This window comes from Podarcis gaigeae (genome assembly GCF_964106915.1).
Source record: "Podarcis gaigeae genome assembly, chromosome: 11".
Classification (NCBI taxonomy): domain Eukaryota; kingdom Metazoa; phylum Chordata; class Lepidosauria; order Squamata; family Lacertidae; genus Podarcis; species Podarcis gaigeae.
The window spans coordinates 56,248,508-56,276,490 of NC_139687.1; the positions used below are offsets into that span (position 1 = coordinate 56,248,508).

Genomic DNA, 27,983 nt, shown 5'->3' on the forward strand with positions numbered 1-27,983 from the left:
GAAACTTCTGGGAATTCCCAGAAGTAGCTGAAACTAGTTTCTCTGTGTCACTGTGCTCTTGGTGGTTATTAGTGTAGCTGCAGGCATTCTGTTATAACTTAATTTTCTCGGACAGCATCTTTTCTTATTTTGGGCAATTAGCTGTGACACCTGGTAAAAGCCATTTTTAAAGCATCCTTGCTTTCTCCTCCTGGAACTGTCTGCAGCCAGAGTCCAGGCTTTTGCAAGCGAATTGATGATGGAAACACCATGGTTGACTCTCTGAAAAAAGCTATATTTTTATCTCCAGTGCGTCAGTACTGCAGTGAGATTCCTGGGGAAAATAGGACCTATTACCTGCTGTTTCCAGCAGAGCACCATATCAGGTTTCAGTGATTGAAGGGGAAAGACTTCCGTTTCAGAGAGGCAAGATTCACAGCAAGGATCAAAGACCAGCTCTTGGTTATAATTCAAGACTGAATTGCAAACAAAAACCAACTCAAAACAAAAACCCAGCATGTCTTAAGAGCGTTTGTTGTGATGCCTTTTCCCAATACCTCCAAATTACTCTGTCAGATGTTAGCAAGGCAGGTCAAACGCTGGGTAAAAATGCCGCACTTTCATAGCACCAGCTGCAAGCTGCAAAAGGAGGCCGTTTGGGCTGTTTTTTGGGTGCATAGGGGGCTGGAATCAAAGAACTGGGTGCAAACCACAAAGCCACTTCCTGAAGCTCCTCCCAGCTGGGGCTAGTTGGCTGGTAGTCAATGTCTTCTTGTTCCACAAAGTCCCCTGGAGCAACACTGTGGCCCATTCCATGCACTGCAGCAAAACATCGTTAATAGTTTTCCACAAACATCACTATCTAGGGCTCTTCATTTTCTTCCCTCTGAGACTTGGAGGAGACAAACCTTTTGATCTCTTGGATGCGACGGTTTGCCATTACATCCAACCCAAGGATCCCGGCTTGTTTTGCTCCAACAGACTACCCAAAATGGAAGCTTGGCTAAAGATTGTGGGTGGTCTGAAGAGAAACAAGGCATGACCTATTGTTTAAGAGTAAGTCTACACCAGGGTTTTGTGGTTTGTTTCTTTCCAGCGTGAGTGAGGAAGAGTAAATCAGAAATATTTAGCTTGTTCACAGTAAGGCATACAGTGGTACCTCTGGTTAAGAACTTAATTCGTTCTGGAGGTCCATTCTTAACCTGAAACTGTTCTTAACCTGAGGTACCACTTTAGCTACTGGGGCCTCTAGCTGCCACCACGCAATTTCTGTTCTCATCCTGAAGTAAAGTTCTTAACCCAAGGTAGTATTTCTGGGTTAGCAGCGTCTGTAACCTGAAGTGTCTGTAACCCGAGGTACCACTGTATTATTATTATTATTATTAGAATTTATATACAGTGGTGCCCCGCAAGACGAACGCCTCGCAAGACGGAAAACCCGCTAGACGAAAGGGTTTTCCGTTTTGGAGGCGCTTCGCAAAACGAATTTCCCTATGGGCTTGCTTCGCAAGACGAAAATGTCTTGCGAGTTCCTGCGGGGCTTTTTCCCTCCCCCCCTTTTCTAAGCCGCTAAGCCGCTTATCAGCTGATCCGCTAAGCCAATAAGCCGCTAAAAGCTGCTAAAGGCCGCTAAGCCGCTAATAGCGCTAATCCGCTAAGCCGTCAATGGGCTTGCTTCGCAAGACGAAAAAACCGCTAGACGAAGAGAATCGCGGAACGGATTCTTTTCGTCTTGCGAGGCACCACTGTACTGCCCTATACGCAGGGGTCTCAGGGTGGTTCACAGAATAAAATCAAGATATAAAACCACAAAATACATAATAAAAATCCAAAACACAAAAACAAAAAATACAAAAAACCAACAACAACCCAATAGACACCCCCCCAAAAAAAACCTACATTTTAAAAGGGCATGGGATGTAAATCAGATCAACCAAAGGCCTGGTTAAAAAGGAACGTTTTTGCCTGGCATCCAAAGGTGTATAATGAAGGCGCCAGGTGAACTTCCCTGAGGAGAGCATTTCTCAGACAGGGAGCCACTGCAGAGAAGGCCCCGTTCTTGTGTTGCCACCCTTCAGAGCTCTCGAGGAGGAGGCACACGAAGGAAGGCATCAGAAGATGATCTCAGGGTCTGGGTAGGTTCATACGGAATGAGACGGTCCTTGAGGTATTGCTGTCCTGAGCCATTTCAGAATTTATAGGCAGTGGCAGAGGAAGGGGTGTGTGGTGGGTGCGGGTCGCCCCGGGTGTCATTACTGAGGGGGGTGACAAAAATATGAGTTTTCTTTTTTAAAAAAATAGGCTCACAAAACTTTTAAGTTCAGTCAAGAAACCCTGACTTTTGCACTCCCGTTCCTAAAGATGGGAAGGGCAACTCTCATTTTGCGTCCTCTTCCTCCCCCAAGATTTGAGCCAAAAGTTCTCTTCCTCAAAGACACAGCAGGCATAGCTGATTCAGAGAGCAAGTCAAATGTCAAGTAGATTTCCCTTCTGTGAACAGGAAGCCAGCCAAGCCTCCAGTTGTTCTGTTCCTGAAAGAAGAGATACAATCCTGTTCATGGCTCAACTCTTCCATTGCTCCTGCAAGCAGCCTGTTGGTGGGGGGAGGGCAGAGTAGGTCTACCTGCACCTCAGCATTTAGAAAAGGCAAACTGGGCAGAAATAGAGCATCTCCTGAAGAGCAGTGTGAAATGTGTCCATCTCTAAATGATGCCCCTTGGGTATTAATTCCATAATAAAACAGTGAAAAAGCCTTCTCTCTACAGGGCTGCCTTCAGATGTCTTCCAAAGGTTGCATAGGTACTTATCTCCTTGGCTTGGGGTAGCATAACTCCATACCCTGCAAAATTTCTCTGACGGAAATAGGGATGTCCTAAGGAAAAGAGGAGGGAAATGGGTGGCGCTGTGGGTTAAACCACAGAGCCTAGGGCTTGCCGATCAGAAGGTTGGCAGTTCGAATACCATGACGGGGTGAGCTCCCATTGTTCGGTCCCAGCTCCTGCCAACCTAGCAGTTCGAAAGCAAGTCAAAGTGCAAGCAGATAAATAGGTACTGCTCCAGCGGGAAGGTCAACGGCGTTTCCGTGCGCTGCTCTGGTTCGCCAGAAGCGGCTTAGTCATGCTGGCCACATGACCTGGAAGCTGTACGCCGGCTCCCTCGGCCAATAAAACGAGATGAGTGCCGCAACCACAGAGTCTGTCATGACTGGACCTAATGGTCAGGGGTCCCATTACCTTTAAGGAAAAGAGGAGGGACGCGGGTGGCGCTGTGGTCTAAACCACAAAGCCTACGGCTTGCTGATCAGAAGGTCAGTAGTTTGAATCCCGCGACTGGGTGAGCTCCTGTTGTTCAGTCCCTGCTTCTGCCCACCTAGCAGTTTTAAAGCACGTCAAAGTGCAAGTAGATAAATAGGTACTGCTCCGGCCGGAAGGTAAACGACATTTCCATGTGCTGCTCTGGTTCGCCAAAAGCGGCTTAGTCATGCTGGCCACATGACCCAGAAGCTGTTTGTGGACAAACGCCAGCTGCCTCGGCGTATAGAGCGAGATGAGCGCGCAACCTCAGAGTCGTCCGTGATTGGACCTAACGGACAGGGGTACATTTACCTTTAAGGAAAACAGGGACATTCTGGGATCACACCAGGAACCTGATTTGAATCAGATTTACAGCCTGAATTAAATCAGGTTTCTATAAATCTGGGACCGTCTGTGGAAAACAGGGACACTTTGAAGGTCTGGAACTAACTCCAAATGTTAGTACTGGGAAGGGAAGGGAGTGGTATCTGTCTCCACATCAGCATAATTTCATACGGCCCAGAAACTTATGCAAAACCACGTCCTTAGCACTGACTTTTCATCCACTTGATGATGACTCACAAGCTGCTTCTTTTTTGCCAAGGCTTTGCTTAGTCTCTCCTGGTGAAAAGTCTGTGGCTTCCATGTGTAAAAGAAAGAAAGCTTCTTTCTGACTGCCACAGCCATTGAAAACCAGGAGCTAATTAGAATTCCAAGTATGTGGATTAATTAACGGGATCAAAATTAATAGGCAGCGCTCGGCCTTTTACTCAGAAAGGCCTTGTACTGCAGTTGAGTGGAGCCAGTTGACTTTGTAAGGGCTTGTTCTACAGGGCAGAGCGATGTTTTAATTGCACGTTATGACTGAAACGATTGCATATTAACACTGGGGCAAATGGAGACCCCCCAGGGATGAGCTTCATGGGTTGTATCCAGTACATGTATCCTGCAAAGGGCCCGGTGGGACCAGGCTTACTTAGCCGCTATTATTAATTCCTTTTAAGGAGGCAAAACTAATTAGGTTTAATAAAAACAATTTCAACGAACATGCAGGGGGATTTTCTTTTATTTTTAAACATTTAGTCATGCTATTACACCAGCCCCCAAACCCCCAAGAATTTTTGTGGCTGTTTCTCATTCCGATCACAGTTTTCACTGCACAAAATGCTTTGGAATACTTGGCTCATTTCTGCTTGCAAAGCGTTTCGCCGAGTCAAATCATACCCAGGTGTCTGGAGCTGCTGGGCTCTGTCTCATGTGGCGAGTCACTGAACTGCAGGTGGAACTTTCTCAGGACCTTCAAGAACTGGATTGACTCCACTCACCTAGACTGGCCATGGATTGGATCCTTCTGGGCGGAAAGGACGATAAAAGAGCATTTGCTGTTCCAGCTGAGATTTGGCTCTGTTGGCTAAGGAGCCATTGGAACATAGACACTGGAGAGATAAAACGTTGGGTTAAGCCAGAATCGGTGGCTGAATAGCAGAGACAGAGGAACAGAGGTTTTATGGGCAGGAGGGCATTTTCCTTTTGCAGAGAGTCCCAGGGGCCAGATTGCAAGAGCTTTAGGCCACTGGGCCTAAGGTTTACCACCTCTTTCTAAGAGGATTTCTACTAGGACATTTTTGTTGTTTAGTCATTTAGTCATGTCCGACCCTTCGTGACCCCCTGGACCAGAGCACGCCAAGCACTCCTGCTTCCACTGCCTCTCGCAGTTTGGTCAAACTCATGCTGGTAGCTTCAAGAGCACTGTCCAACCATCTCGTCCTCTGTCGTCCCCTTCTCTTTGTGCCCTCCATCTTTCCCAACAACAGGGTCTTTTCCAAGGAGTCTTCTCTTCTCATGAGGTGGCCAAAGTATTGGTGCCTCAGCTTCAGGATCTGTCCTTCCAGTGAGCACTCAGGGCTGATTTCCTTAAGAACGGATAGGTTTGATCTTCTTGCAGTCCATGGGACTCTCAAGAGTCTCCTCCAGCAAAGCATCAATTCTTTGGCGATCAGCCTTCTTTATGGTCCAGCTCTCACTTCCATACATCACTACTGGGACTATGACATATTCCTCTGAAAACAAGGAAGGCTTCTTGCTCAGAAGTATTGCTTCCTATCTGAATTTAATCAGCTGATACTCACAGACTTGATCAATTAAGATATATTTTAACTAGGCGGCAGCCCTGGTTAAAACAGAACTGGTTGGAGGACTTGCAGGCTTTTTCGTTGGTTTTCTTTATAACATTTGTGTCCTTCCCCTTCAAAAAGTTCTAATTTTATCTACCTGACAGTCCTGAGAGGTAGGTTATTTGGGGGGTGGGGAAGCAAGAGAGATTTGCCAAAGGGCACACAGTGAGCTCTTTGAGTAAGTGAGGATTCGAACCCAGAGTTTGCTCCAAGTCCAAAATAAATCCTGCCTTTAACCAGTTTGCCTAGGTGCATAGAAGCAGCGTTGTAGAATCATTTGTACATATATATTCATATCCCATTAATCACATTGCACTTGGTAAACAGCTGACTTGGAATAACCCATACCAGGAATTGCGTCAATATTGTTCCTTGGGGTGTGGAGAAACTTCTTCCGACTTTGCTGGGCCTGTTAAGTCCCCTCACTGTATTTGCTCTCTCCCATTAGAACTACGATCCTGACAAAAAAACCGCCGGTGACTCATCCCTGAGCCGGGACAACAATGCCAACGTGAAGGATAAGAAAACAGACAGTTCGGGTGAATCTCCTCCGGAAGGGCCATGTAAGGATATGATGCACTGCAGTGGGGAGAGGGCAGGCAGACGGCTATTTGGCACTTGAACATGTGACTTTGTAGGGTTGGAGTAGAGATTTCAGTCAGTTCGCTGCAATTCCCCAAGTGCTTTGACCACCAGCCCCTCTTACCAGGAAACTCTGGGAATTCGATGAGAGGAATATGGGTCTTGTAACAACTCCCCTATAACCTCTCCCAAAGAATCCTGGGAGTTGTAGTTCATTAAGGGCGCTGAGGGTTGTTAAGTGACGCCCCCCCTTATCTCGCCACAGAGCTGCAGTTCCCAGAGTGGTTTAACAGCCCATTTCTCTTCCGAGATAACTTTGGGAATTGGAGCTCTGTGAGGGGATTAGAGGTTTCCTAACAACCAACCAGCGCAGGTGGCGCTGTGGTCTAATCGACCGAGCCTAGGGCTTGCCGATCAGAAGGTCGGTGGTTCGAATCCCCACAACAGGGTGAGCTCCCGTTGCTCGGTCCCTGCTCCTGCCAACCTAGCAGTTCGAAAGCACGTCAAAGTGCAAGTAGATAAATAGGTACCGCTCCGGTGGGAAGGTAAATGGCGTTTCCGTGCATTGCTTTGGTTCGCCAGAAGTGGCTTAGTCATGCTGGCCACATGACACGGAAGCTGTACGCCGGCTCCCTCGGCCAATAAAGCGAGATGAGCGGCGCAACCCCAGAGTCGGCCACGACTGGACCTAATGGTCCCTTCACCTCTACTTTACCTTAGTCAGAGGGAGAAGACTGTGGGGAAGAGGTGTCAGAAGCTGGAGAGGTTACAGGGCTTAAGTGAGCAGGGAGAGTCTGTGGCAGAGAGAGAGTCTGTGGCAGAGAGAGTCCAGAATCAGAGGCAGAAGCCGAGCAGGAGAGGAGGGAGGCCAAGATGGGTCAGGCTAGTGAAGAGGCATGGGTGTCTCCCCCTCCTGCTGTGGCAAGCTTTCCCCACCCAGTCTCCCAGAACCAGGAGAGGCATGAAGCAGGGGGCAGCAAAGACAAACATGCAGCTTGCTTGGGGGAAAAAACCCTGGAGAGGAGAAGACACAGACAGCTGTGTACTTGAGTCATGGCAACTCCTTCATGGGAACAAGACCTACCGGAGATGAGTTGTTGTTCACATTATAATAATAATAATTAATTATTTATACCCTGCCCATCTGGTCTGACACTGCTGTGTAGATCCTGTTTTGCTAGTAAAAGTTGACCACAAGTTGCTCAGTGTGATTTACTGCTGGCTCATGCCTGTCAACACGGGACGTGGGTGGCGCTGTGGGTTAAACCACAGAGCCTAGGGCTTGCCGATCAGAAGGTTGGCAGTTCGAATCCCTGCGACGGGGTGAGCTCCCGTTGCTCGGTCCCTGCTCCTGCCAACCTAGCAGTTTGAAAGCATGCCGGTGCAAGTAGATAAATAGGTACCGCTCCGGAAGCTGTCTGCGGACAAATGCTGGCTCCCTCAGCGTGTAGAGTGAGATCAGCGCTGCAACCCCAGAGTTGGTCACGACTGGACCTAATGGTCAGGAGTCCCTTTACCTTTACATGCCTGTCAGCAGCCTTAACAAATGACAATTCCGTGGATTCTTTGAGAGAAGCAATGGGTGTTTAAAGTGGTATGATGATGCTTTAAATGCATAGTGGAGACAGGGTCTCACTGTCCCTGGCAGTGGCTCCCCAAAGTCTCGGTCAAAGAACCCATGAATAGACCTCATGTCTGAAATCCTTTACCTGCAGATGCCAAGGATTAAACATGGAACCTTCCCACACCCTCCACCGCTCACTTGCCTTATTCTTCCTTTCTTTCCAGTAATTCCTTACCACATCATTGTCACCACGGGTGCCGAGCTGGGTTCAGACACCGACAGCCGAGTCTATATCATCATTTCAGGTCCCCGGAAGCTGCAGACGGGACGGCTGTGGCTTGACCTCCCGGATGGACAGACTGAGTTTGCAGATGCCTCCGTGGAGAAATTCTCCGTCATGGGACTGGATGTTGAAGAAGTAAAAAGTATGGAGGTAACTGTACAAGTGAAGAGTGAGGTCTGGGAGTGTTGGTGTTGTGGGCCTTTGACCCAAACTTCTCCCCAAAGAGGGCAGAGCAATTGGAGGCTGTACTGAAACAAGGCATCCCAAGTACGTCTCTTTATAGCTGTCAACCGTCCCTTATTTGGCGGGAAAGTCCCTTATCCCAGCGCTGTGTCCTGCTGCTGTCCCTTATTGATGATGTCCCTTAAATTTCCCGGGTTTCAAAGGAAGCAACTCCTCTCCCTCCCTCCCTGCCGGCCAGGGAGGAGGGAAGCTCCAACTGTGTTGCTTGGCTGCGTTGCTCACCCAATAAGGAGTCTAAGAACAAATGGAGGGTGGAGCTTGCATGCCTTGTGCTGATCAAATTGGCCGCGTTGCCTGGGGACTCGCCTTTGCTCAGCGCTTCCCAGCGGAGAGGGGACGGTGGTTTTCCTTGCTGCATCCCCTTTGCTGGGTTGCTGTGCTGTGGGAACCACCTCTTGAGGCTTTGTTTGGCTGCTGGCTGGGCTTTCTGCCTTTGGCTTGGAGGGGCTCAGAAGTTGAACATACCTGTGCTTGGAAAATCCCTTATTTTGGCTGCTGATCCCTTATTTTCAAATCTGTAAGTTGACAGCTATGCGTCCCTTAGAGTTGGGGGACCTTTCCCCCCAGATGTCTCTGAACTGCAGTTCCCATTGGCTCCAGCAAGCATTGCCAATGGCTATGGTTGATGGGAGTTGTAGTTCAGTGTCACCTGGGGGGCCAAAACATCCTCCCAGCCTACATATATGAAGCTGCCATAAATTGTTTCAGATGATTGGTCCGTCAAGTCCAGTACTGCCTGTTTTGATTAGCTGTAGCTCTCTGCAGTCTCCCGAGGAGATAGCAGAGGTTGAACATGGTGCTTTTTTGTGGAGCTGTGGGTCTTCCCATTGGCAGTGTGTGTTTTGTGCTAAAAAGTGCTGCAATGGAGTGTGTGTGCCATTGCGCCACAAGATGGTGAGATGGTCACTGTCTTAGATGGCTTTCAAAGCAGAGTGAGGTAAACAAATGGAGGGGGGAAAGCCCATCGATGACTACAAGTCATTGTGTCCAATGGGAAACATCTGACATGGTGGGTGCCCACGGCAGCGAGCAGCTCCTGAAGCCAGCCAGAACCAACTGCCCTACCAGGCTGGCTCTGGGCTGCTGAGACTGCCACTGCCGCCGCCACTACCGAAGGGGAACCAGGGACGCCTGGCGCATCAACTGGGGGAGCCGCTGACCCCCTGACCCAAATTGAGCCAGGTGCGAGAGCGCCCGGCCACCAGGCTGACTGTCCAGTGGAGCTCTGGGACCAGGAAAACCCCAGAGCTAATGCGAAAAGAAAGGGGAGAGAAGAAAGAGGAGAGAGAAAGAATAAATAAATAATAATAATAATTTATTATTTATACCCCGCCCATCTGGCTGGGCTTCCCCAGCCATTGTGGGCGGCTTCCAACAAAATATGTAAATACAGTAATGCATCAAACATTAGAAGCTTCCCTAAACAGGGCTGCCTTCAGATGTCTTCTAAAAGTCTGGTAGTTGTTGGTGACTTCTGGTGGGAGGGCGCTCCACAGGGTGGGCGCCACTACTGAGAAGGCCCTCTGCCTGGTTCTCTGTAACTTGGCTTCTCGCAGTGAGGGAACAGCCAGAAGGCCCTCGGCGCTGGACTTCAGTGTCCAGGCAGAACAATGGGAGTGGTATACTGGACCAGGTATACAGGACCAAGGCTGTTTAGGGCTTTAAAGGTCAACACCAACACTTTAAAATGTGCTCGGAAACGTACTGGGAGCCAATGTAGGTCTTTCAAGGCCGGTGTTATGTGGTCTCGGCGGCCGCTCCCAGTCACCAGTCTAGCTGCATTCTGGATTAATTGTAGTTTCCAGGTCATCTTCAAAGGTACAGTGGTGCCTCGCAAGACGATTGCCTCGCAAGACGAAAAACTCGCTAAACGAAAGGGTTTTCCGTTTTTCGAGGTGCTTCGCAAGACGAATTTCCCTATGGGCTTGCTTCGCAAGACGAAAACGTCTTGCAAGTTTGCTTCCTTTTTCGTAAAACCGTTAATACCCGGGGAATCTGTGCTCCGCAAGACGAAAAAATCGCAAGACGAAGCAACTTGCGGAACGAATTAATTTCGTCTTGCGAGGCACCACTGTAGCTCCACGTAGAGTGCATTGCAGTAGTCCAAGCGAGAGATAACCAGAGCATGCACCACTATGGCGAGACAGTCTGTGGGCAGGTAGGGAGAAAAAAGAAAGGAGCCCCAACATTGCCACTGCTGAGGAGAGAAGTAGTAGAGCACTGGGGGGGCAAGGACACATGGCCAAGCCCAGGTCCGACCCGAGCCTATGTCCCCAGTAACTAGCATCCCCCTCCCCTTCAATGGGAAACTTCCATTGTCAGATTCAGGATATCTCCCAGCACTACTATCTGGCAGCTGAAACTGCTGGGGAAGGGTGCTGTTTCCTTTGGTTGGTATTCAGCTAAGCTGGTATTCAGCAAACCCACGACTAAGCAGAATGTTCTGCTTTGGATCTTCCCTAAGACAGCTGTTTAGTCACTGTGAAAAGCAAGGTGCTTGTTCTATATGGAGCTTGTTCTGAGCTATGAAGACTCTTCTTACTGCATGTGTGAGTGTGTGCCTGTGTTTGTGCATAGGATTGGTTGGTGTTGCACAACAAACCTGCTCCTCCGAAAGGCTGAACTGTTTGCAATAAGGAAAGTGATGGGGAAGTGAACTGTAAAGCGTGGGATAACACTTGCCTTGACACAAAATCATCTCATCTCCCCACAAACAAGTCAAAATGCATGGTCATTAAATAGCCAACATCATCTAATCTTCCTGCAAACAAATCCAGATGAATGCTAAATAAATAGGTCACCTAGTAGGGCCCAAGGAGGTATAGCAACTTTTGGGGGGGGAGGGGGTTTAGTATCCAGCGTAATACTCAAAGTAGACCCATTGAAGTTAAAGAGAATGATTAAGGCTGCAATCCTAACCCTACTTACCTAGGAGTAAGGCTCCCTGAATTCAACAGGATTTACTTATGAGTAGACATGATTAGGACTGCATTGCAACTTTGGTCCATAATTTCAGTGGGCTTACTCTGAGTAAAACCTAGTTGGCATGGCCCCCAAATCTGCATTGATACGTGTAAATTTCATATGCAAATTTCATGCAGCTCTGTATCCAGTTTTGCCTTCCTTTTTGGTGATTCAGTTCCTCTTTTTACTGACGCGAAAGTAACTCCCTTACCTGTGCAGGTGGGAAGATGTCTCAGTTTGATGGTTTACAAATTGTGCATGCCTAACCAAATCCTATTCCTTTCCCTTCAGCACACATCATCTGAATATGATTCCTGCAAAATATCCCATGCAAAAATCACTTATATTTGGTGTGCATCTGTTTGGGTGGTGTGCGGCTTGGGGCGGTTCTCAGCTATGCAACCCCCCCCCCCCCACTTTCAATCTATAAATGCTGTAAAAAAAAGAGAGAGAGAGAGACAATGATGACTTGACAAAGTGTTGCTCTCTATCAGAGATCGGATTCATAAATGGCCTGCGGCGAGGAGGACTTCTTGTATAATTTCCTAGCTCGACATGGAAATTGTTTTCACAGCTTGCCAGACCTTGGGAGACCTCTCATAGGAGAGCATTAATCATGGCTCATAAGCAATGTGCACCAATCAGAGAGCCCAGCGCAGGAACCCTTATACAACAAAGGGTTTGAGAGGCACAATTTGCATAGACAATCACTCCACTCAGCTTTATCCCCACCCCCCCCCCCGCAAAATAAACCTTTGCTTTTTCCCTGACGGCCATCTGCAGGCAACGTGGCTGCTCTTGCATGCTATGCCTTCTGCTCCCCCCCCCCCCGATTAAAATTATTGATTTTTTTTTAAAAAAGCTAAAAGCAGGTATTTAAAAATATTCCAAATGATGAAAAGCAACAGTAGCTAAAAAAGGAATAAAACACACACAAACCTTCTGCAGATCTAGATAGATTTACCTGAGGTGCCAAAAGGAGGTGCCAAAAAGAGACAGCGAAGGCGCTTGTCCAAAGTCAATAGGCAGGGAGTTACAAAGTTTAGGTGCCGCTGCATGAAAATGGATAGCAAATCTTACGTTGTACTGTAACAGTGTCAGTTCCACAGATCAAAGCACTCTAGTGGGCATGTATGGGGTAAGGCAATTCAGCATGCAGTGGCCTAGTATGGGGGGCATGGGATGGTTGCCCCGGGCACAAAATTGTTAGGAGTGCAATATTTCAACACCCGGTACTGCTGCAATCTAGCTTTGTGCTTCTATCATTGGGGTCCGTTAAAAATTGCTTCTTTGTGTGAACTAGGAAGTGCCTTCTCCAGACTACGGCACGATTCTTCTTTTTGTATCTCTGTGCCTGCGATCCCTGCGTGACACAGACACTGTTAAGCAGTTGAATGTGCATGCATACTCTGTCCATTTCCCTCCCTTCCCGGTGTGGCCCTGGGCCCTGGCAACCCATGCTACACCACTGTCATCAAGTAACCTCTTCTCACGGTTGCTCACAGCTTCCCACAGAGAAGCCTGCCAGCAGTGCCTGGGTGTGTAGCTACATTCTCCCCACTTGTGATTCCCAACCTCTGTCAACAGGGGTCTCTAAGACATCTGGGGTGAACAAAACCTGGGAGACACCAGCTATGCATTCCAATCTGGACGCCATGGTACAGTGTCCAGACTGGACAGCATTCTGCTCACACAGGGTCTGATCCCCTCAATGGAATCAACAAACATGTTGTTGTTGTTTAGTCATTTAGTCGTGTCCAACTCTTCGTGACCCCATGGACCAGAGAACGCCAGGCACCTCTGTCCTCCACTGCCTCCCGCAGTTTGGTCAAACTCATGCTGGTAACCTCGATAGCACTATCCAACCATCTCGTCCTCTGTCGTCCCCTTCTCCTTGTGCCCTCCATCTTTCCCAACATCAGGGTCTTTTCCAGGGAGTCTTCTCTTCTCATGAGGTGGCCAAAGTCTTGGAGCCTCAGCTTCAGGATCTGTCCTTCCAGTGAGCACTCAGGGCTGATTTCCTTAAGAATGGAGAGGTTTGATCTTCTTGCAGTCCATCAACAAACATAGGTAACATTAAAATCACAGATCACGCCCCATTAGAAGTCACCGTTAAAATAGGAGAAGGCCCACAAACCACCCCATCATGGTCCTTCAGTCCCATCCTAACTACAAACAAACAAATCAGAGAGAGTCTCACAAAAACTCTCCAAAACTACTTCAAGGAAAATGATGTAGACACTATAACAACACCCCTCTTATGGGACGCAATGAAAGCAGTCACCAGAGGAGCTTGCATAAAAGAGAAAGCGTTCCTTAAAAAACAAACCTTCTCAAAAATTAGGAAAATAGAACAAGACATCACTGCCCTCTCATCATGCTACAAACAAACAGGATCCGAAAAACTCCTTCAACTTATAGAACAAAAAAGGAGAGAACTAGACTCCCTAGAAATCAACAAAACAATGATCAGCATTCTATATTCTAAACAACGCTTCTATGAATATGGAGGGGAAAACTCCAGACTATTAGCTAATAGATGTAGTGAAAAAGCACTCAAAACAAGAATACACTGCATCACCAAAAAAGATGGCAACATAACAGTGCAGGTACAACAGAGGCATTGAGGATAGTATTGCAACATGACCCACCTGTCTCTTACGCTTGCAAAGAACTGCTTTAAAGTATTGGGGCAATAGCTGCTGAAACAGCTCGGGAAACAGAGTCAGCTGATCAAAGTGGCTGCCATTAGTGGCAAAAGGTTTCTTTATGTTCTACATTAGTTCCTTGTCTGCCCATCAACTAGAATAAATTATACCTTCCCCCAGGACACGGGGGGGTCTAAATCACTGAGCCTCTTGGGCTTGCTGATCAGAAGGTCAGCAATTAAAATCTGCACGACAGAGTGAGCTCCCATTGTTCTGTCCCAGCTTCAGCCAACCTAGCAGTTTGAAAGCATGCCAGTGCAAGTAGATAAATAGGTACCACTGCGGCAGGAAGGTAAATGGTGTTTCCGTGCGCTCTGGTTTCCATCACAGTGTTCCATTGCTCCAGAAGCAGTTTAGTCATGCCAGCCACATGACCTGGAAAGCTGTCTGTGGGCAAACGCCGGTTCCCTCGGCCTGAAAGTGAGATAAGCGCCACACCCCATAGTCACCTTTGACTGGACTTAACCACCCAGGGGTTCACCTTCCCACAGCTGCAACCAAACATGTCTCTCCCATATGAGTCTCTACAGCCACAGCAGGTGCTGTGACTCTCTGATGGGTTGACTTCACCCCCAAAGGCACACTCCTCCCTTGTCTCCCAAGACAGACGGATGCCAACAACAAATCGATATAGTGTGCAAATTTGTCTATTCGGATTGTGCCTCATTTACAACCAAATTCTTTGACATTATGTAGTGTCTATACCAATAAGGCCTTTATTAGATTATCCTGGCTCCTCAGCTTTTCTTGTTCTCCTCCACCACTACCTCCACCTCCTTGAGGCTTTGCGTCTTCTCTCATTTTGCTCCATCTGGCCAGAATGGTCTTTTGGCTAATCCAATCCAGCTTCCCCTTTGACAAATCCATCATGTCTCATTATTGCAACCTTCAAGCATCTCTGCCAGCTGGGATTTGCCAGACCTCCCTGAATGCCCAGGGCAGGGAGCTAGACAGGGTCACTTTCTGCTTGCGAGAGCCTAGAAATGAGCTATGAAAGGTAGGGCAGAGTACAAGAATGAAAAATGGACAGAAACTGCCCATTCATAAATTTGAGTAGGAAATAGAAGATTCTACCTGGAAGAGGAGTGGAATGTCCTTACACAGTGAGAGGGAAACTGGGGCCTTCTACTTGTTATAGGACTCTACCTCCCGGAAAAGCAAAATATTGACCTTCTCCTGTTAGGCAAATATCATAAGATGACCCGGACGGTTGCCAGATTCTGTGTACAGATCTGTAGAGGCAGACCATCCCCCAACCCAAACTAGTCTGTTAAGAAAATCCCCAAACTCTGTTCCATGGGTGATTCTGGGTCATCTCTCTGCAGTAGCTTATCTTAAAGTTTTAAGTTTCTATACGCTTATCGCATTTATAAATTTTAAGTTTATTGTTGTACATTGTTTTAAATGTTTGTTTTCCTTCTGGGATTGTAACCCCAAGTGTGTTTCATAAGCTGCTCTCCGACCGTAATAAATTATCTATCTATAGGACTCTAACTCCCATCAGCCCAAGCCAGCTTGGTCAAAGGACTCAGGGAGAATGGGAGGTGTAGTCCATAGAATCATAGAATTGTAGAGTTGGAAGGGACCCCAGGGTCATCTAGTCCAACCCTCTGCAATTCAGGAATCTTAACTAAAGCATCCATGACAGATGGCCATCTAACCTCTGCTTAACAACCTCCAGTGAAGAAGCATCCACACCCTCTCATGGGAGTCCAATTCTACTGTCGAACAGTTCTTATTGCCATAAAGTTCTTCCTGATGTTATGATGGGATCTACTTTCTTGTAACTTGAAGCCATTGGTTCAAATCCTACCCGCCAGAGCAGGAGAAAACAAGCTCACTCCATCTTCCATGGGACAGCCCTTGAGATATTGAAGATGGCTATCATATCTGCTCTTTTTGTTGTTTAGTCGTGTCCGACTCTTCATGACCCCATAGACCAGAGCACGCCAGGCACTCCTGTCTTCCACTGCCTCCCGCAGTTTGGTCAAACTCATGCTGGTAGCTTCGAGAACACTGTCCAACCATCTCGTCCTCTGTCGTCCCCTTCTCCTTGTGCCCTCCATCTTTCCCAGCATCAGGGTCTTTTCCAGGGAGTCTTCTCTTCTCATTAGGTGGCCAAAGTATTGGAGTCTCAGCTTCAGGATCTGTCCTTCCAGTGAGCACTCAGGGCTGATTTCCTTCAGAATGGAGAGGTTTGATCTTCTTGCAATCCATGGGGCTCTCAAGAGTCTCCTCCAGCACCATAATCCAATAGCATCAATTCTTTGGCGATCAGCCTTCTTTATGGTCCAGCTCTCACTTCCACACATCACTACTGGGAAAACCATAGCTTTAACCATGCGGACCTTTGTTGGCAACGTTATGTCTCTGCTCTTAGACTCCTCTTTTCCAGGAGGACATGCTACCCAACTCCCTCAACTGCTCCTCATAATGCTTGGTTTCCAGACCCTTGATCATATTGGTTACTTTCTGACAATAAGAGCTGTTCAACAGTGAAATGGTCTCCCTTGGGAGATGGTGGACTCTCCTTCCTTGGAGATTTTAAAGCAGAGATTGGATGGCCATCTGTCATGGATACTTTAGTTGAGATTCCTGAATTGCACGGGGTTGGACTAGATGATCTTTGGGGGTTACCTTCCAACTCTATGGTTCTGTGACTTTCAGAGACTGAGCAAAAGTTAGCTGGAGAGGTAGCAATGATGGGTACCTGTGCTGGTCCAGGGGGGGGGGAGGTTACTGTGGGGCGAGGTCCAGGACCTGAGTTGAGGGTCGGCAGACAGTCCTCCTCGGGCGAAGCGGGGTCCACAGCGGGAAGCCGGGCAAGGACAGGAACTCTGGCGGAAACAGGACTGGATGCTGGCCGAAACAGCTCATCAACGACGTTGCTCCCGCAACCTGGGACCGGGCTGACTGGCCTTTATCTTCTCTGAGGCCAGGGGCAGTCCCGGCCCCCAGGAGACCCGCCTTAAGGCAAGCACTCCTCCTGGGAGAAAGCAGTTCCCTTCGCCTCTCTGTCCTGAGCCTCTGCAGTTCAGGAGAGGCTGAAGGGTTACTGGGCCCAGGGGGAGACTCACCTGTAGGCACTGAGTCCTCAACCACCTCTGGAGCCAGAGTGGATTCACCTGGTTCCTGCTCCTGAGGATCCGGCACAGGTGCAGGCGCTTCAGAATCAAGGCCCTGCCCCAGTTCAGCCGGCCCTGGAGGCGGGGACTCCTGTGCAGGCTGGGATTCCTCCGGTTCAGCCTCTGAATCGGATTCCCAGGCCATCACAGTACCAAAGCCATTTTTATTATTCCTATCCCATGTCAGGAATCTGCTATGGAAGGACAAAATCTGTCAGTTTTGATTTCTCATTTTTCCAACCTTTTCGCATAAGATTGCATTTTTAAGTTCTCATGAGAATTCACCGGCATTTTAGTTTGCCTTTTTCTTAATTTATAGGCAGTATTGCCTAATATAAACTGTTTTAACAAACAAGCACCCTTATGGCTTTTTCCACCAACCCATGTGTTTTATGTAACTCTTCCCCTAATATATACATTTCTTTTGCACAAATTGCTTGGTTTGAGAAATGCACTGCAAAATCTGGAGAAGTCCTTTCGAAGAACAGCCACAGTTTGGGTCCGTGCATGATTTTGGGAGCAGCAAATTAGGTACATGCCTGTTAGGAATGCAAACTGAACTGCATTCCTCCCCCATTGTGAGCACCTGCCAGTCTCCCTGTCAATCGCTCAGTTTCCAAGGCGATTAGATGTAATTTTCTGCAGCTATGCAGCCTTTAGCCGGGTGGTAATGCCCCTAAATGGGAGGGATGGCTGAAACAGTTAGATAAAGTTATCAGTTGTTTCGTGTAAATTTGTGTGTCTAGTGGGAGGAGATATACAAGTGATCGGCCGTTTCAGATGGAATGACTTATCGCATGGAGGGTGGACTGGGAACTAATTTCCCCACTTGAAGCAGAGAAGCCAAAAGGGTTTGGACGCCTCTGCTAATAAGGAACAACTTTTGCTTTGAAGACGATGAACTGTCAGGCTTTCCAGTGTTTTCGTGAGCAGATTGTTCATTAGGGCTGATTGACTGGGAAAGGCTCCCTTGAAGTGATTGGGATACATAATTATGCTGATAAGAATGTGCCCGAGATTAATCTCTTAAGTAATTTAGCAGTGACATGCGGTGAGATTCTTGGAGAGAAGTCTAAACTGTTAGCAGTTTGTCAGACAGTTCAGACAGCACCGGCTGAGAGGATTCGCATCTCTCCAAGCTAAGTAGGGTCGTGCGAGTTCAGGGAATCGTTGCGAAGCGCCACAGAGCTATAGAAAGATGTTCTTCACTCTGTCCCTCGTGGATCAAAGAGCTGGTCAGTAGACCTAAACCAATGCTGCTTACAGGTTTTCCACAAACATTTTAAGCTGCCTCCTTTTTCTTCCAGATTCCCTTTTCCAAAAACATATTCCCCACCTCCCGCTTTTCGTGCTACTTGTGAACATGACCGTCTTTCCATTTCCATTGTCCTCACTTTCACTTGTAGTGTCCATTTTTTTTGTTCTGTTTTTCCCATTTCCCATGGATTGTTTTTATAGGCCCTGCTGAGAAATGCAAGTAATTAAGTGGCACATAAATGTATTAAATAAATAGAAGTTTACAAAGCAGCCCAGTGGCTATGTGGCATTGTAGCATATACCGTACTTTACCATGTATAAGACGAGGTTATTTTATTTTTAAAAATTAGTTTAAAAATATGGGGTCGTCTTCTACAAGGATAGTGCATAGGAGGGACGTGTGATTGGCTGTTGGTGCATGAGTTGGGCAGGCGATTGGCGGCATCTGCCAGCAAGGGGACAGATGATAAGCGGATATTGCGACGTGTGCGAGTGGCAAAGCAGGTTATGCGGGTGAGCGATTTTTGGCAATCCCCCCTAAAAAAAGCTCAACACTGGGCAATCCTCCCCCCAAAAGCTGAACAACAACTCTGGGCAATCTCTCCCCATTTTCTTAATTTGGAGTCCCCAAAAATAAGGGGCCTCTTATACATGGGAGCGTGTTATACATGGAAAAATACAATAAATTTTATGAAATAAAGTACAGCAGTGATTCCTGAGGGTGGGGGAACTGAGGCACACACAGCGCCGTGGTTTGCACCTGTGGGTTGTGTTCCTCCAGTGTGTCTCCTTCAGCCCCTGCCCTGTTGGTTTCTGCTTCCTTCACTGAGCAGCGAAGTGCTTGTCACAAGACAATGTTTACATTCCACAGTCAAATGCTGTTGGGTTTTCTCACGGGAAAGGAGACTGGATGTGACGTACACTAGTTTCCTGTTTTTCACTGTTCTTTGCAGTTCAGTGTGATTCTCTCCATGCTTTAGAGGAGAGAGGATGCTTTTCTCTGCTCCGGCAGAGGGAAGATGTTTTTCTGTAAATTACCAGCTTTGAAGTGTAAATAAAGTAATATAGAGCATGTTGGCACGTACTTTTCATCATTCCGCTGTGCACTGGACACTGCTTATCTCCAACATTTGGTTATGGGCCCAGAACAACGCAGTGTTTTGAGAATGGACTCCAGAAGTCGGGCTCCTGGCAAAGGAACAAAGGAGCAAAGAATTGGAGTGCCGGCAAAGGATCGGAATGCAGAGGGCCGGATCGGACGATATCTCTGCGCGTCAAGATGATTTGATGAGGTATGTGCTACAGCTCCGGGCAGCCTGCCAGCTTCTAATTAATGGCTTTATGGCTGGACTTTGAACTTTTATAGCCGGTTTTGCCGTGGCACAGGCAAAAGGCTAGAAGGATAAATTTTTCCTATGCTGGGGGAAATCGAAAGTAAAGCAGCTGCAGCAGTGTCGCAGCATGAATTTAAGACAGCAGAGAGAACTTTCACTTTTGAACTTGCCTTTGGAATGCGGTTTGAAGCAGCTGCAGATAAGCAAAGCAGTTAAGCAGAAAGGCACAGGTTCAAAGGCAGAGGCTGTTTTGAATTTGCTTTTGGAATGAAGCAGCTGTACACAGACACAGCTAGTATAAAGCAGCCTGATTTAAAGCAGCAAAGATGACGCAGAAGGCTAATGCCATAGTCATGATGGCTAGCTGCAGAAGGCTGGATGAGGCAAGTGGGGAATTTGATGCCAATCAGCCAAATGCTCAACTCAGAGTAGCCTGTGATACTGCCATGATTCAGAATGAAGCAGATCGCCGGGGTGCTAGCTGCATCAACAAGGGGGAGACTTCACAGACGTCATCCCAGAGTGCAGTGGAACCACCAGATGGCGCCAAAGCTTTGAAGGCAGTGAAATGCTACACGTGTGGACGTCTAGGCCATATGAAGAGGGAATGCAGATATCCCAGGGCCAAGACAGAGCAGCGCAGCGAAAGCTCATCGCATGGAAAAGGCCGAGGCAAAGGCAAAGGTCCGGTGTCCAGGACAACGCAGCACAAGGCAATGGTCTCACGCTTCACTCCAAAGGTTGCAGAGGTCCAGAAGACGTCTAGATCTTTCTTCGTTGTTGATTCAGCGGCGACCCACCACATGTGCAACGATAAGCGACTGTTCGTGTCTTTTACACCGCAGGAAGGTGCGATTCACCAGGCGGATGACCACACAATCCCCAGTAAAGGCTACGGAACTGTTGTTCTTCACAGTTTGGACTTATCGATACAGGATGTGCTTTATGTGCCAGATGCCAAGCATAATCTGCTCAGCGTTGGACAGCTGAATGAGCGGAAAATTGACGTTTCCTTTAAGAACAAAAGGTGCATCATCACAAAGAAAAATGATTATGTATTGCATGCTGAATATGTTGATCGTTTGTATGTTTTGTATTTTGATGATGTTGTGCAGGATGACACTTGTTGCATTGCAGGTTCTAACAAAAGTTTGCATGCAGAATGTATTCACGATTTTCATCGAAAATTTGGTCATTTGCATTTTGAGGCAGTATCTAAAATGCCTGCCTTGGTTGAAGGTATGACTATTAAACCCTGCAGGTACCACATGAAGTGCAAGGCATGCGCAGCAAACAAGGTAAAAATGGCTGCGAAAGGTAAGGTGTCTAGTAGGCAAGCTACAGAACCATACCAGGTTGTTCATGCTGATTTGGTTGGACCACTAGCGCCCTCTTTGGGTGGAAACAGGTACTTCATGGTTCTCATTGATGCATTTTCCAGGTATATTTATGTGTACAATCTCAAGCAGAAATCAGAGGCTTTTCCTAGGTTCAAGGAATTCTGTGCTTGGTTGGAAAATGTGCATGGTAAGAAGGTAAAGACTCTTTTCAGTGATCGCGGGGGAGAATTCACTTCTCAGCAGTTTGAAGCTTTTCTGACTGAGAAAGGAATTCAACATGATTTGTCTAGTCCTCGCTCGCCATGGCAGAATGGACTTGCGGAACGAGCAAATCAGACATTGCTTCAAGGGTTAAAAACCTTGCTGCATGATGCCAATCTTCCAGAGAGTTATTGGGCCGAATCTCTCTCGTGTTTTGTTTACAGTTATAATCGCAGGTTATCTTCAGCGATTGGTTGTACCCCCTATGAGAAGATGTTTGGCAAGAAGCCATACATCAAACACATGAAAATTTTTGGTTCTGACATGTGGGTTCACTCACCACAAAGCTCCAAGTTAGACAAGCGTGGATTGCATGGTATCTTTCTAGGTTATCAGAAAGGGTCTTACAGAATAATGATGACTGACTCTAAGACAATTAAGCTCACAAGAAGTGTTGAGTACAATGCCAAGTGGGGGGAGAATGTGGGAATTTTCCAATGTTATCCTGATGACAGTGATGAGACTGAGGATAGTCAAAAGCAACCGCAACAACCCACACCCACTGATGAAGGTTCTGATTCTGAGTCTGAAACTGAATCGGGTGATTCAGAGGATTTCAAGAGTGCGAAAGCCTCTATGCGACCCTCTGAAAGCTCTGATCAAGAATTGGAGGAACCATTGTTCACAATAGGTCACTTTTCTCCTAAGAAGGAGGAGGAGAGTGTTGAAGACTTAAGGCTAATTCGCAGGTCACAGAGAGCAACAAAAGGCAGACCTCCAAAGAGATTTGCTGATGAGTTTGCTAAGATAGCAGTAACAGCTGTTAAAAGCTCCAAGAAGGTGTTTGAACCTTCAAGTTTCCAAGAAATCCAGGATTTGGATTCAAAGGAAGCTGAGCCATGGTTAAATGCCATGAAGGCTGAGCTTGATTCCTTGGAAAGGAACAAAACATGGGACCTTGTTCCAGTAGTTCCAGGAATGAAACTGCTTGGAAGCAAATGGGTCTTCAAAGCGAAGACTGATCAAAATGGCAAGATAGTCAGACACAAAGCCAGATTGGTAGCCAGAGGTTTTGCACAGGTACCAGGTGAAGACTATCACGAGACCTACTCACCCACCGTGAGGTATGAGAGCATTAGGCTTATGCTCAAGCTAGCTGCAGAGGAGAATCTACACATTAGTCACCATGATGTGAATACAGCTTTTCTGTACGGATCTCTAGATGAATCACTTTATATGCTTCCACCTGATGGCGTACAGGTAAAACAGGGATTTGTTTGTGCTCTGAAGAAGTCCCTTTATGGTCTCAAACAAAGTGCACGGTGTTGGCACACAAAACTCACTGAAGTATTGTTTTCTCTAGGTTTTAAGCAAGGGAAAGCTGATCCATGTGTATTTGTCAAAGAGGAGGGGCAAAAGAAACTGTATTGTTTGTTTTATGTTGATGATCTTTTATTCTTTTGGAAGGATGTCACAATGTACAATAACGCCCTAGATCAACTGAAAGAGCACTTTGACATAAAAGATCTTGGTGAGGTAAACAACTACCTATCTCTGGAAATAGAGAGAGATCAAGATGGTAACATTCTAATACACCAGTCACGTAAAATTGCTGATGTGTTAAGCAAACTAAACCTGATGGATGCTAACCCTGTAGACACACCGATGACAACAGGTTATCAGGTAGATGACACTGGAGAAGCATTTTCTGATACTACACTGTACAGAAGTGTGCTAGGCAAGCTAAACTTCATTGCCAGATGTTCAAGACCTGACATTGCTGTTAGCTGTAATTTGCTAAGCAGACAAGTCAACAATCCTACTGTTAAGGATTGGAAAGCTCTGAAACGCATAGCGCGGTATTTGAAAGGCACTATGCATTACAGACTGAGATTTAACAATCAGAAGTCTGGTGGTCTTGAGATATTTGCAGATGCAAGTTTTGGAAGTGACACTACAGACAGGAAAAGTACGTCTGGAGTTTGCTATAAGTACAATCAGGGTCTATTTGATTGGTCATGCAAGAAGCAAACAACAGTTAGCTTAAGTACTTGTGAAGCTGAACTGAATGCACTGTCTTATTCACTTAAGGATTGTGAATGGTTGTTACAATTGTGCAAAGACATGAAAATTCCTGTCAAATGTCCAATCCAGGTTTACCAGGACAACAAAGCATGTTTGGCTTTGCTGAATTCTGAAGGTTGTAAGCAAAGCACGAAGCACTTGCAATTGAAGTTGCAACATGCTAGGGAACGTATTCAAAAGGGACTCGTAACGGTGTCCTATATGCCAGGTAATGAAATTCCTGCTGATGTATTGTCCAAGATTGTATCAAGGTATCAACACTGTACCTATGTGCAGAAGTTGGGTTTGTACTGATATTGTACGAACACGCTGCCCAGTGATGTTCACAGAAAGGGGGAGGATGTTGGTTTCTGCTTCCTTCACTGAGCAGCGAAGTGCTTGTCACAAGACAATGTTTACATTCCACAGTCAAATGCTGTTGGGTTTTCTCACGGGAAAGGAGACTGGATGTGACGTACACTAGTTTCCTGTTTTTCACTGTTCTTTGCAGTTCAGTGTGATTCTCTCCATGCTTTAGAGGAGAGAGGATGCTTTTCTCTGCTCCGGCAGAGGGAAGATGTTTTTCTGTAAATTACCAGCTTTGAAGTGTAAATAAAGTAATATAGAGCATGTTGGCACGTACTTTTCATCATTCCGCTGTGCACTGGACACTGCTTATCTCCAACATGCCCACCCCCCACCCAGGTGGCTAACACACAGTGGGGCTGCGGTTCTGGAACCCTTTTTCTCTGGGTCAAATTTTCAGAATAAAAACTTCCTCCTGCCGCACCCATTTTCAACTGATAAATAAAAGTATTTAAAAATCATTTTATAAGTTGTGTGTCTTTATTATTATTTATTGCAATTGCTAAGAGTGAATTTCTGTTTATTTATTATCTGTTTATTATTTGCCGATGTTTTGAGAGTTAATTTAATTGTGTAAATCGCCTTGAGTAGAAAGGTGGTATACGAAATGAAATAATAAAAAAGGAACCGGGTGACGCTGTTGGTTAAACCACAGAACCTAGGACTTGCCGAACAGAAGGTCGGCGGTTCGAATCCCTGCGACGGGATGAGCTCCCGTTGTTTGGTCCCAGCTCCTGCCAACCTAGCAGTTCGAAAGCATGTCAAAGTGCAAGTAGATAAATAGGTACCTTTCTGGCCGGAAGGTAAACGCCGTTTTCGTGCGCTGCTCTGGTTCACCAGAAGTGGCTTAGTCATGCTGGCCACATGACCCGGAAGCTGTACGCCGGCTCCCTCGGCCAATAAAGCGAGATGAGCACCGCAACCACAGAGTCGGCCACGACTTGACTTAATGGTCGGGGTCCCTTTACCTTTACATAGTGTTGTGGTGACATTCTCTCCATCATTGTGTGCTCAGCTTGCCCAAGCTTTCATGTTGACTAACAGTGATTTCTTCCTTTCTGGCTCCACTAGGTGGGTCATGATGGTGCCACACCAGAAAGCTCCTGGCTCTTGGAAGAAATAACCATCATTGTGCCCACCAAAGGTGTCATGTATACCTTTGTCTGCAAGTGCTGGCTGGCCAGAGACATGGGAGATGGACTTACCTCACGGGTCTACAACATCCTGGATGCAGACTGTGTCAACGTTGGCCTGAAGGTCAGTCATATCACCTTGCCTTATACCTCTCACCAGCCACTCTTGAAGCAAATATAACTCTTTTTTCTGGGAGGGAACTAGTGGTTCTCAAATTCTCCTGCCTTTGCCAGACCACTTGAAAATTACTGGTGGCTTTGGTTGACCACCAAAAGAACTCTTTTTGTTCTGCAGAATTCTTTTTGTATTGTGAATTCATGATTATTTGTACCCATGATGGTATCAGGGCAGCTCTATATGATCTTGTTTCCAACACTGTTCATATCTGCAAAAGTTTCATGGTGGGCACACTGCTTCATTTACAATAGGTGCCTGTCCTGTAACTTCCCGATTCTGTAACTTTTCACACCACAAATGTCCCGGGGTGTGTAAGTCCTGCTTTGGTTGCGCTATAGAACAGTAGTCCTCCTCCAGATTCCAATAATAAAGTAACATTAGGGAAATGTCATAATCCTGTACTGCCAGCTGAGTTAAGGGAGAAGTCAGCTGACCAGCCAAATCTCAGGTGAGTTCTTGCCTGGAGGTAGAGTCCGTATATAAGGTTCAGTGCAGTCCTAAGGCCAGGAGGGTCTCAGGTCACTTTATTTATTTATTTATTTATTTATTTATTTATTTATTTATACCCCACCCATCTGACTGGGTTTCCCCAGCCACTCTGGGCGGCTTCCAACAAAATATTAAAATACAATAATAATTAAACATTAAAAGCTTCCCTAAACAGGGCTGCCTTCAGATGTCTTTTAAAAGTCTGATACAGTGGTACCTCAGGTTACATGCGCTTCAGGTTACATATGCTTCAGGTTACAGACTCTGCTAACCCAGAAATAGTGCTTTAGGTTAAGAACTTTGCTTCAGGATGAGAACAAAAATTGTGCTCCGGTGGCGCGGTGGCAGCAGGAGGCCCCATTAGCTAAAGCGGTGCTTTAGTTTAAGAACAGTTTCAGGTTAAGAACGGACCTCCAGAATGAATTAAGTATTTAACCCGAGGTACCACTGTAGTTGTTTTTCTCTTTGACATCTGGTGGGAGGGCATTCCACAGGGCGGGTGCCACTACCAAGAAGGCCCTCTGCCTGGTTCCCTGTAACTTGGCTTCTCGCAGGGAGGGAACCGCCAGAAGGCCCTCAGCATCCAGGCAGAACGATGGGGGTAGAGACGCTCCTTCAGGTATACAGGACGGAGGCCATTTAGGGCTTTCAAGGTCAACACCAACACTTTGAATTGTGCTCGGAAACGTACTGGGAGCCAGTGTTGGTCTTTCAAGACCGGCCACTCCCATTCACCAGCCTAGCTGGCACATTCTGCATTAGTTGTAGTTTCTGGGTCACCTTCAAAGGTAGCCCCACATAGAGCGCATAGTCAGATGATCCGGGAGTCAAGAAAGCCAAGGGTCCATGGTCGCAAGAAGCAGCAAGGTCTGCCCAGGAACGACAAATGTTGTTTCCAGCAACCGACTGAGGCTGGAAACGCTGCTTAAGAAAGCTGGAGCCAGCTGGTTCTCATCGGGAGCAAGAAGGCTGATCAGCAGCAGGTGGAGTCACGTCACCATCTGCTCCTTCAGGCTGCTGCTCAGCAGGTGAAGCTGACTCCTGGCCCATGACAGGAAACACTGCAGAACAACTAATGTGTAGATGGTCCTGTATAAATACAGCACTATTGTGGTTTTATTCTGTCAATAAAATGCTGGAAAATGCACAGCAAAAAAACCACCACAACACTTCTGGAGGTGCCCCAACATAGATAATGGCTTGTAGTTTAATAATTGTAGCCTTCTTTTCTAATGTGATGGATCATGCTATAAATTAAGACATTATTGTGAAAACCAGGGCCATTCTATTAAAAACATGGGCCCTAGGTATGGGGCTGCTCAGAAGGGCCCCTTGAATTGGTCAGTTTCTAGGGAAGAAGTTACCATGGCCAATGGCCATTGATGGACCTTATCCCCCTAAACTGCTCAAACTACAGACTATCTCCATATCACTCATGGCAGGGAGCTCCACCAATTAATTGTTCATTTTTTTGGGGGGGGGGGTGCAATAGGACAACCGATTCCAAGACATTTCCCCTCTCTTTAATGTGGAATTATTTTCATTTTTTTACCCTAATCCCTTCATTCTGCCCATAAAGCCAGCCTTGTTCCATGCATAGCCTAAGGCGCCACTGACACACCCACAGTCCATTCTATTTATTACAATTGTGGCTTGGTCTTTGGTGGGGGTTTTTACAGTAAGTAATTTTTAAAAAAAATTTTAAAAAATATTTTAATTACAGAAATTAAAATCACAAATTCTTAATCTCTTCCCAGATTCTCTATGAAGTGACCGTTGTGACTGGCGATGTCTCACACGCTGGTACAGATGCTGGTATTTTTATAGTGCTCTTTGGATCTAACGGGTGCTCTGAAGAAATGCAGCTGGAAAAAAATGGAGTCAGGTAAGCAGGACTTTGCCAAATTCCTTGTTCCAGAGGAGCTCCCAATGGCAGAATCCATTCTTGAACCCCTGGAGGGCCATTTGGTCTTTGTGGGTTCGTTGTGTTGGACTTGGTTTGAGAAAATGCCTAGTTTATCTCTGGGTAAATCATGATCTCTCATACGGCTGCCAATGGGATTTCCTGGTCCTGGTACCTGTAGACTGAGGCCCCTGCCCTCCACTCCCTGCAATCTACTGCCACGAACTGCTGCTCATATACATATATTTGATCAGCATTTCCTAAGCATCATTAGCAACAGCAACCTCTCTGTAACTGCCCAATTTGTCTTAGAAAGGTGCTTCCACATTTTGCTTTCAAACTTTCTTTATACATCTCTAATTGACTTCTTAAAAAAATGATAATTAAAAGCCCAGGGTCCCTGCTTGCTCAGGGCCTGGTACATGTGTACTGTCGGTGGACCTGATCTCTCTATCTGATTTCCCCTATCAGAAAATCTAAACAATATAACAGGGAGTATAGGAAGTTCCCATTGAGCCGGTTGCGTGGCAAATCCCCTCCCCCATGTGAAATGAAGACACTGGACACATTATTTAAGGTTAATGGGCATAAAAAGGCCACAACTTTATTGATTGCAGAATTGAAAGGTATTGGCCTTAGGCATTGGCTCCTATCAACTACCCGGCATGGAGACCGGGAAGGGTTATCCACAAGCCGTGGGAGTCCTGTTGAAGTACGCCAACTAGGATCCCACGGGTGTCACCGCTCGGGGGCATGCCGGAGGCCCTTACCTCCCTAGGTTTCGGACAAGGCAACGCCCCCCG

The 27,983-nt window shown here is 46.7% G+C and overlaps 1 protein-coding gene across 5 annotated transcripts in view; it reads left to right on the forward strand.

The window, feature by feature from the left end:
- LOXHD1 (lipoxygenase homology PLAT domains 1) overlaps positions 1-27,983 on the forward strand; it is a 195,364-nt gene that overhangs the window by 136,065 nt on the left and 31,316 nt on the right. For all 5 annotated transcript variants that reach the window (XR_014556163.1, XM_083702543.1, XM_083702545.1 and 2 more), the window contains 4 exons: positions 5,895-6,009; positions 7,817-8,025; positions 24,549-24,734; positions 27,035-27,162. Coding sequence is in view for 4 of the 5 variants with exons in the window: in XM_083702543.1 (XP_083558669.1) it covers positions 5,895-6,009; positions 7,817-8,025; positions 24,549-24,734; positions 27,035-27,162 (638 nt within the window). In the remaining variant the exon portion in view is untranslated. The remainder of the gene's footprint in view (positions 1-5,894; positions 6,010-7,816; positions 8,026-24,548; positions 24,735-27,034; positions 27,163-27,983) is intronic.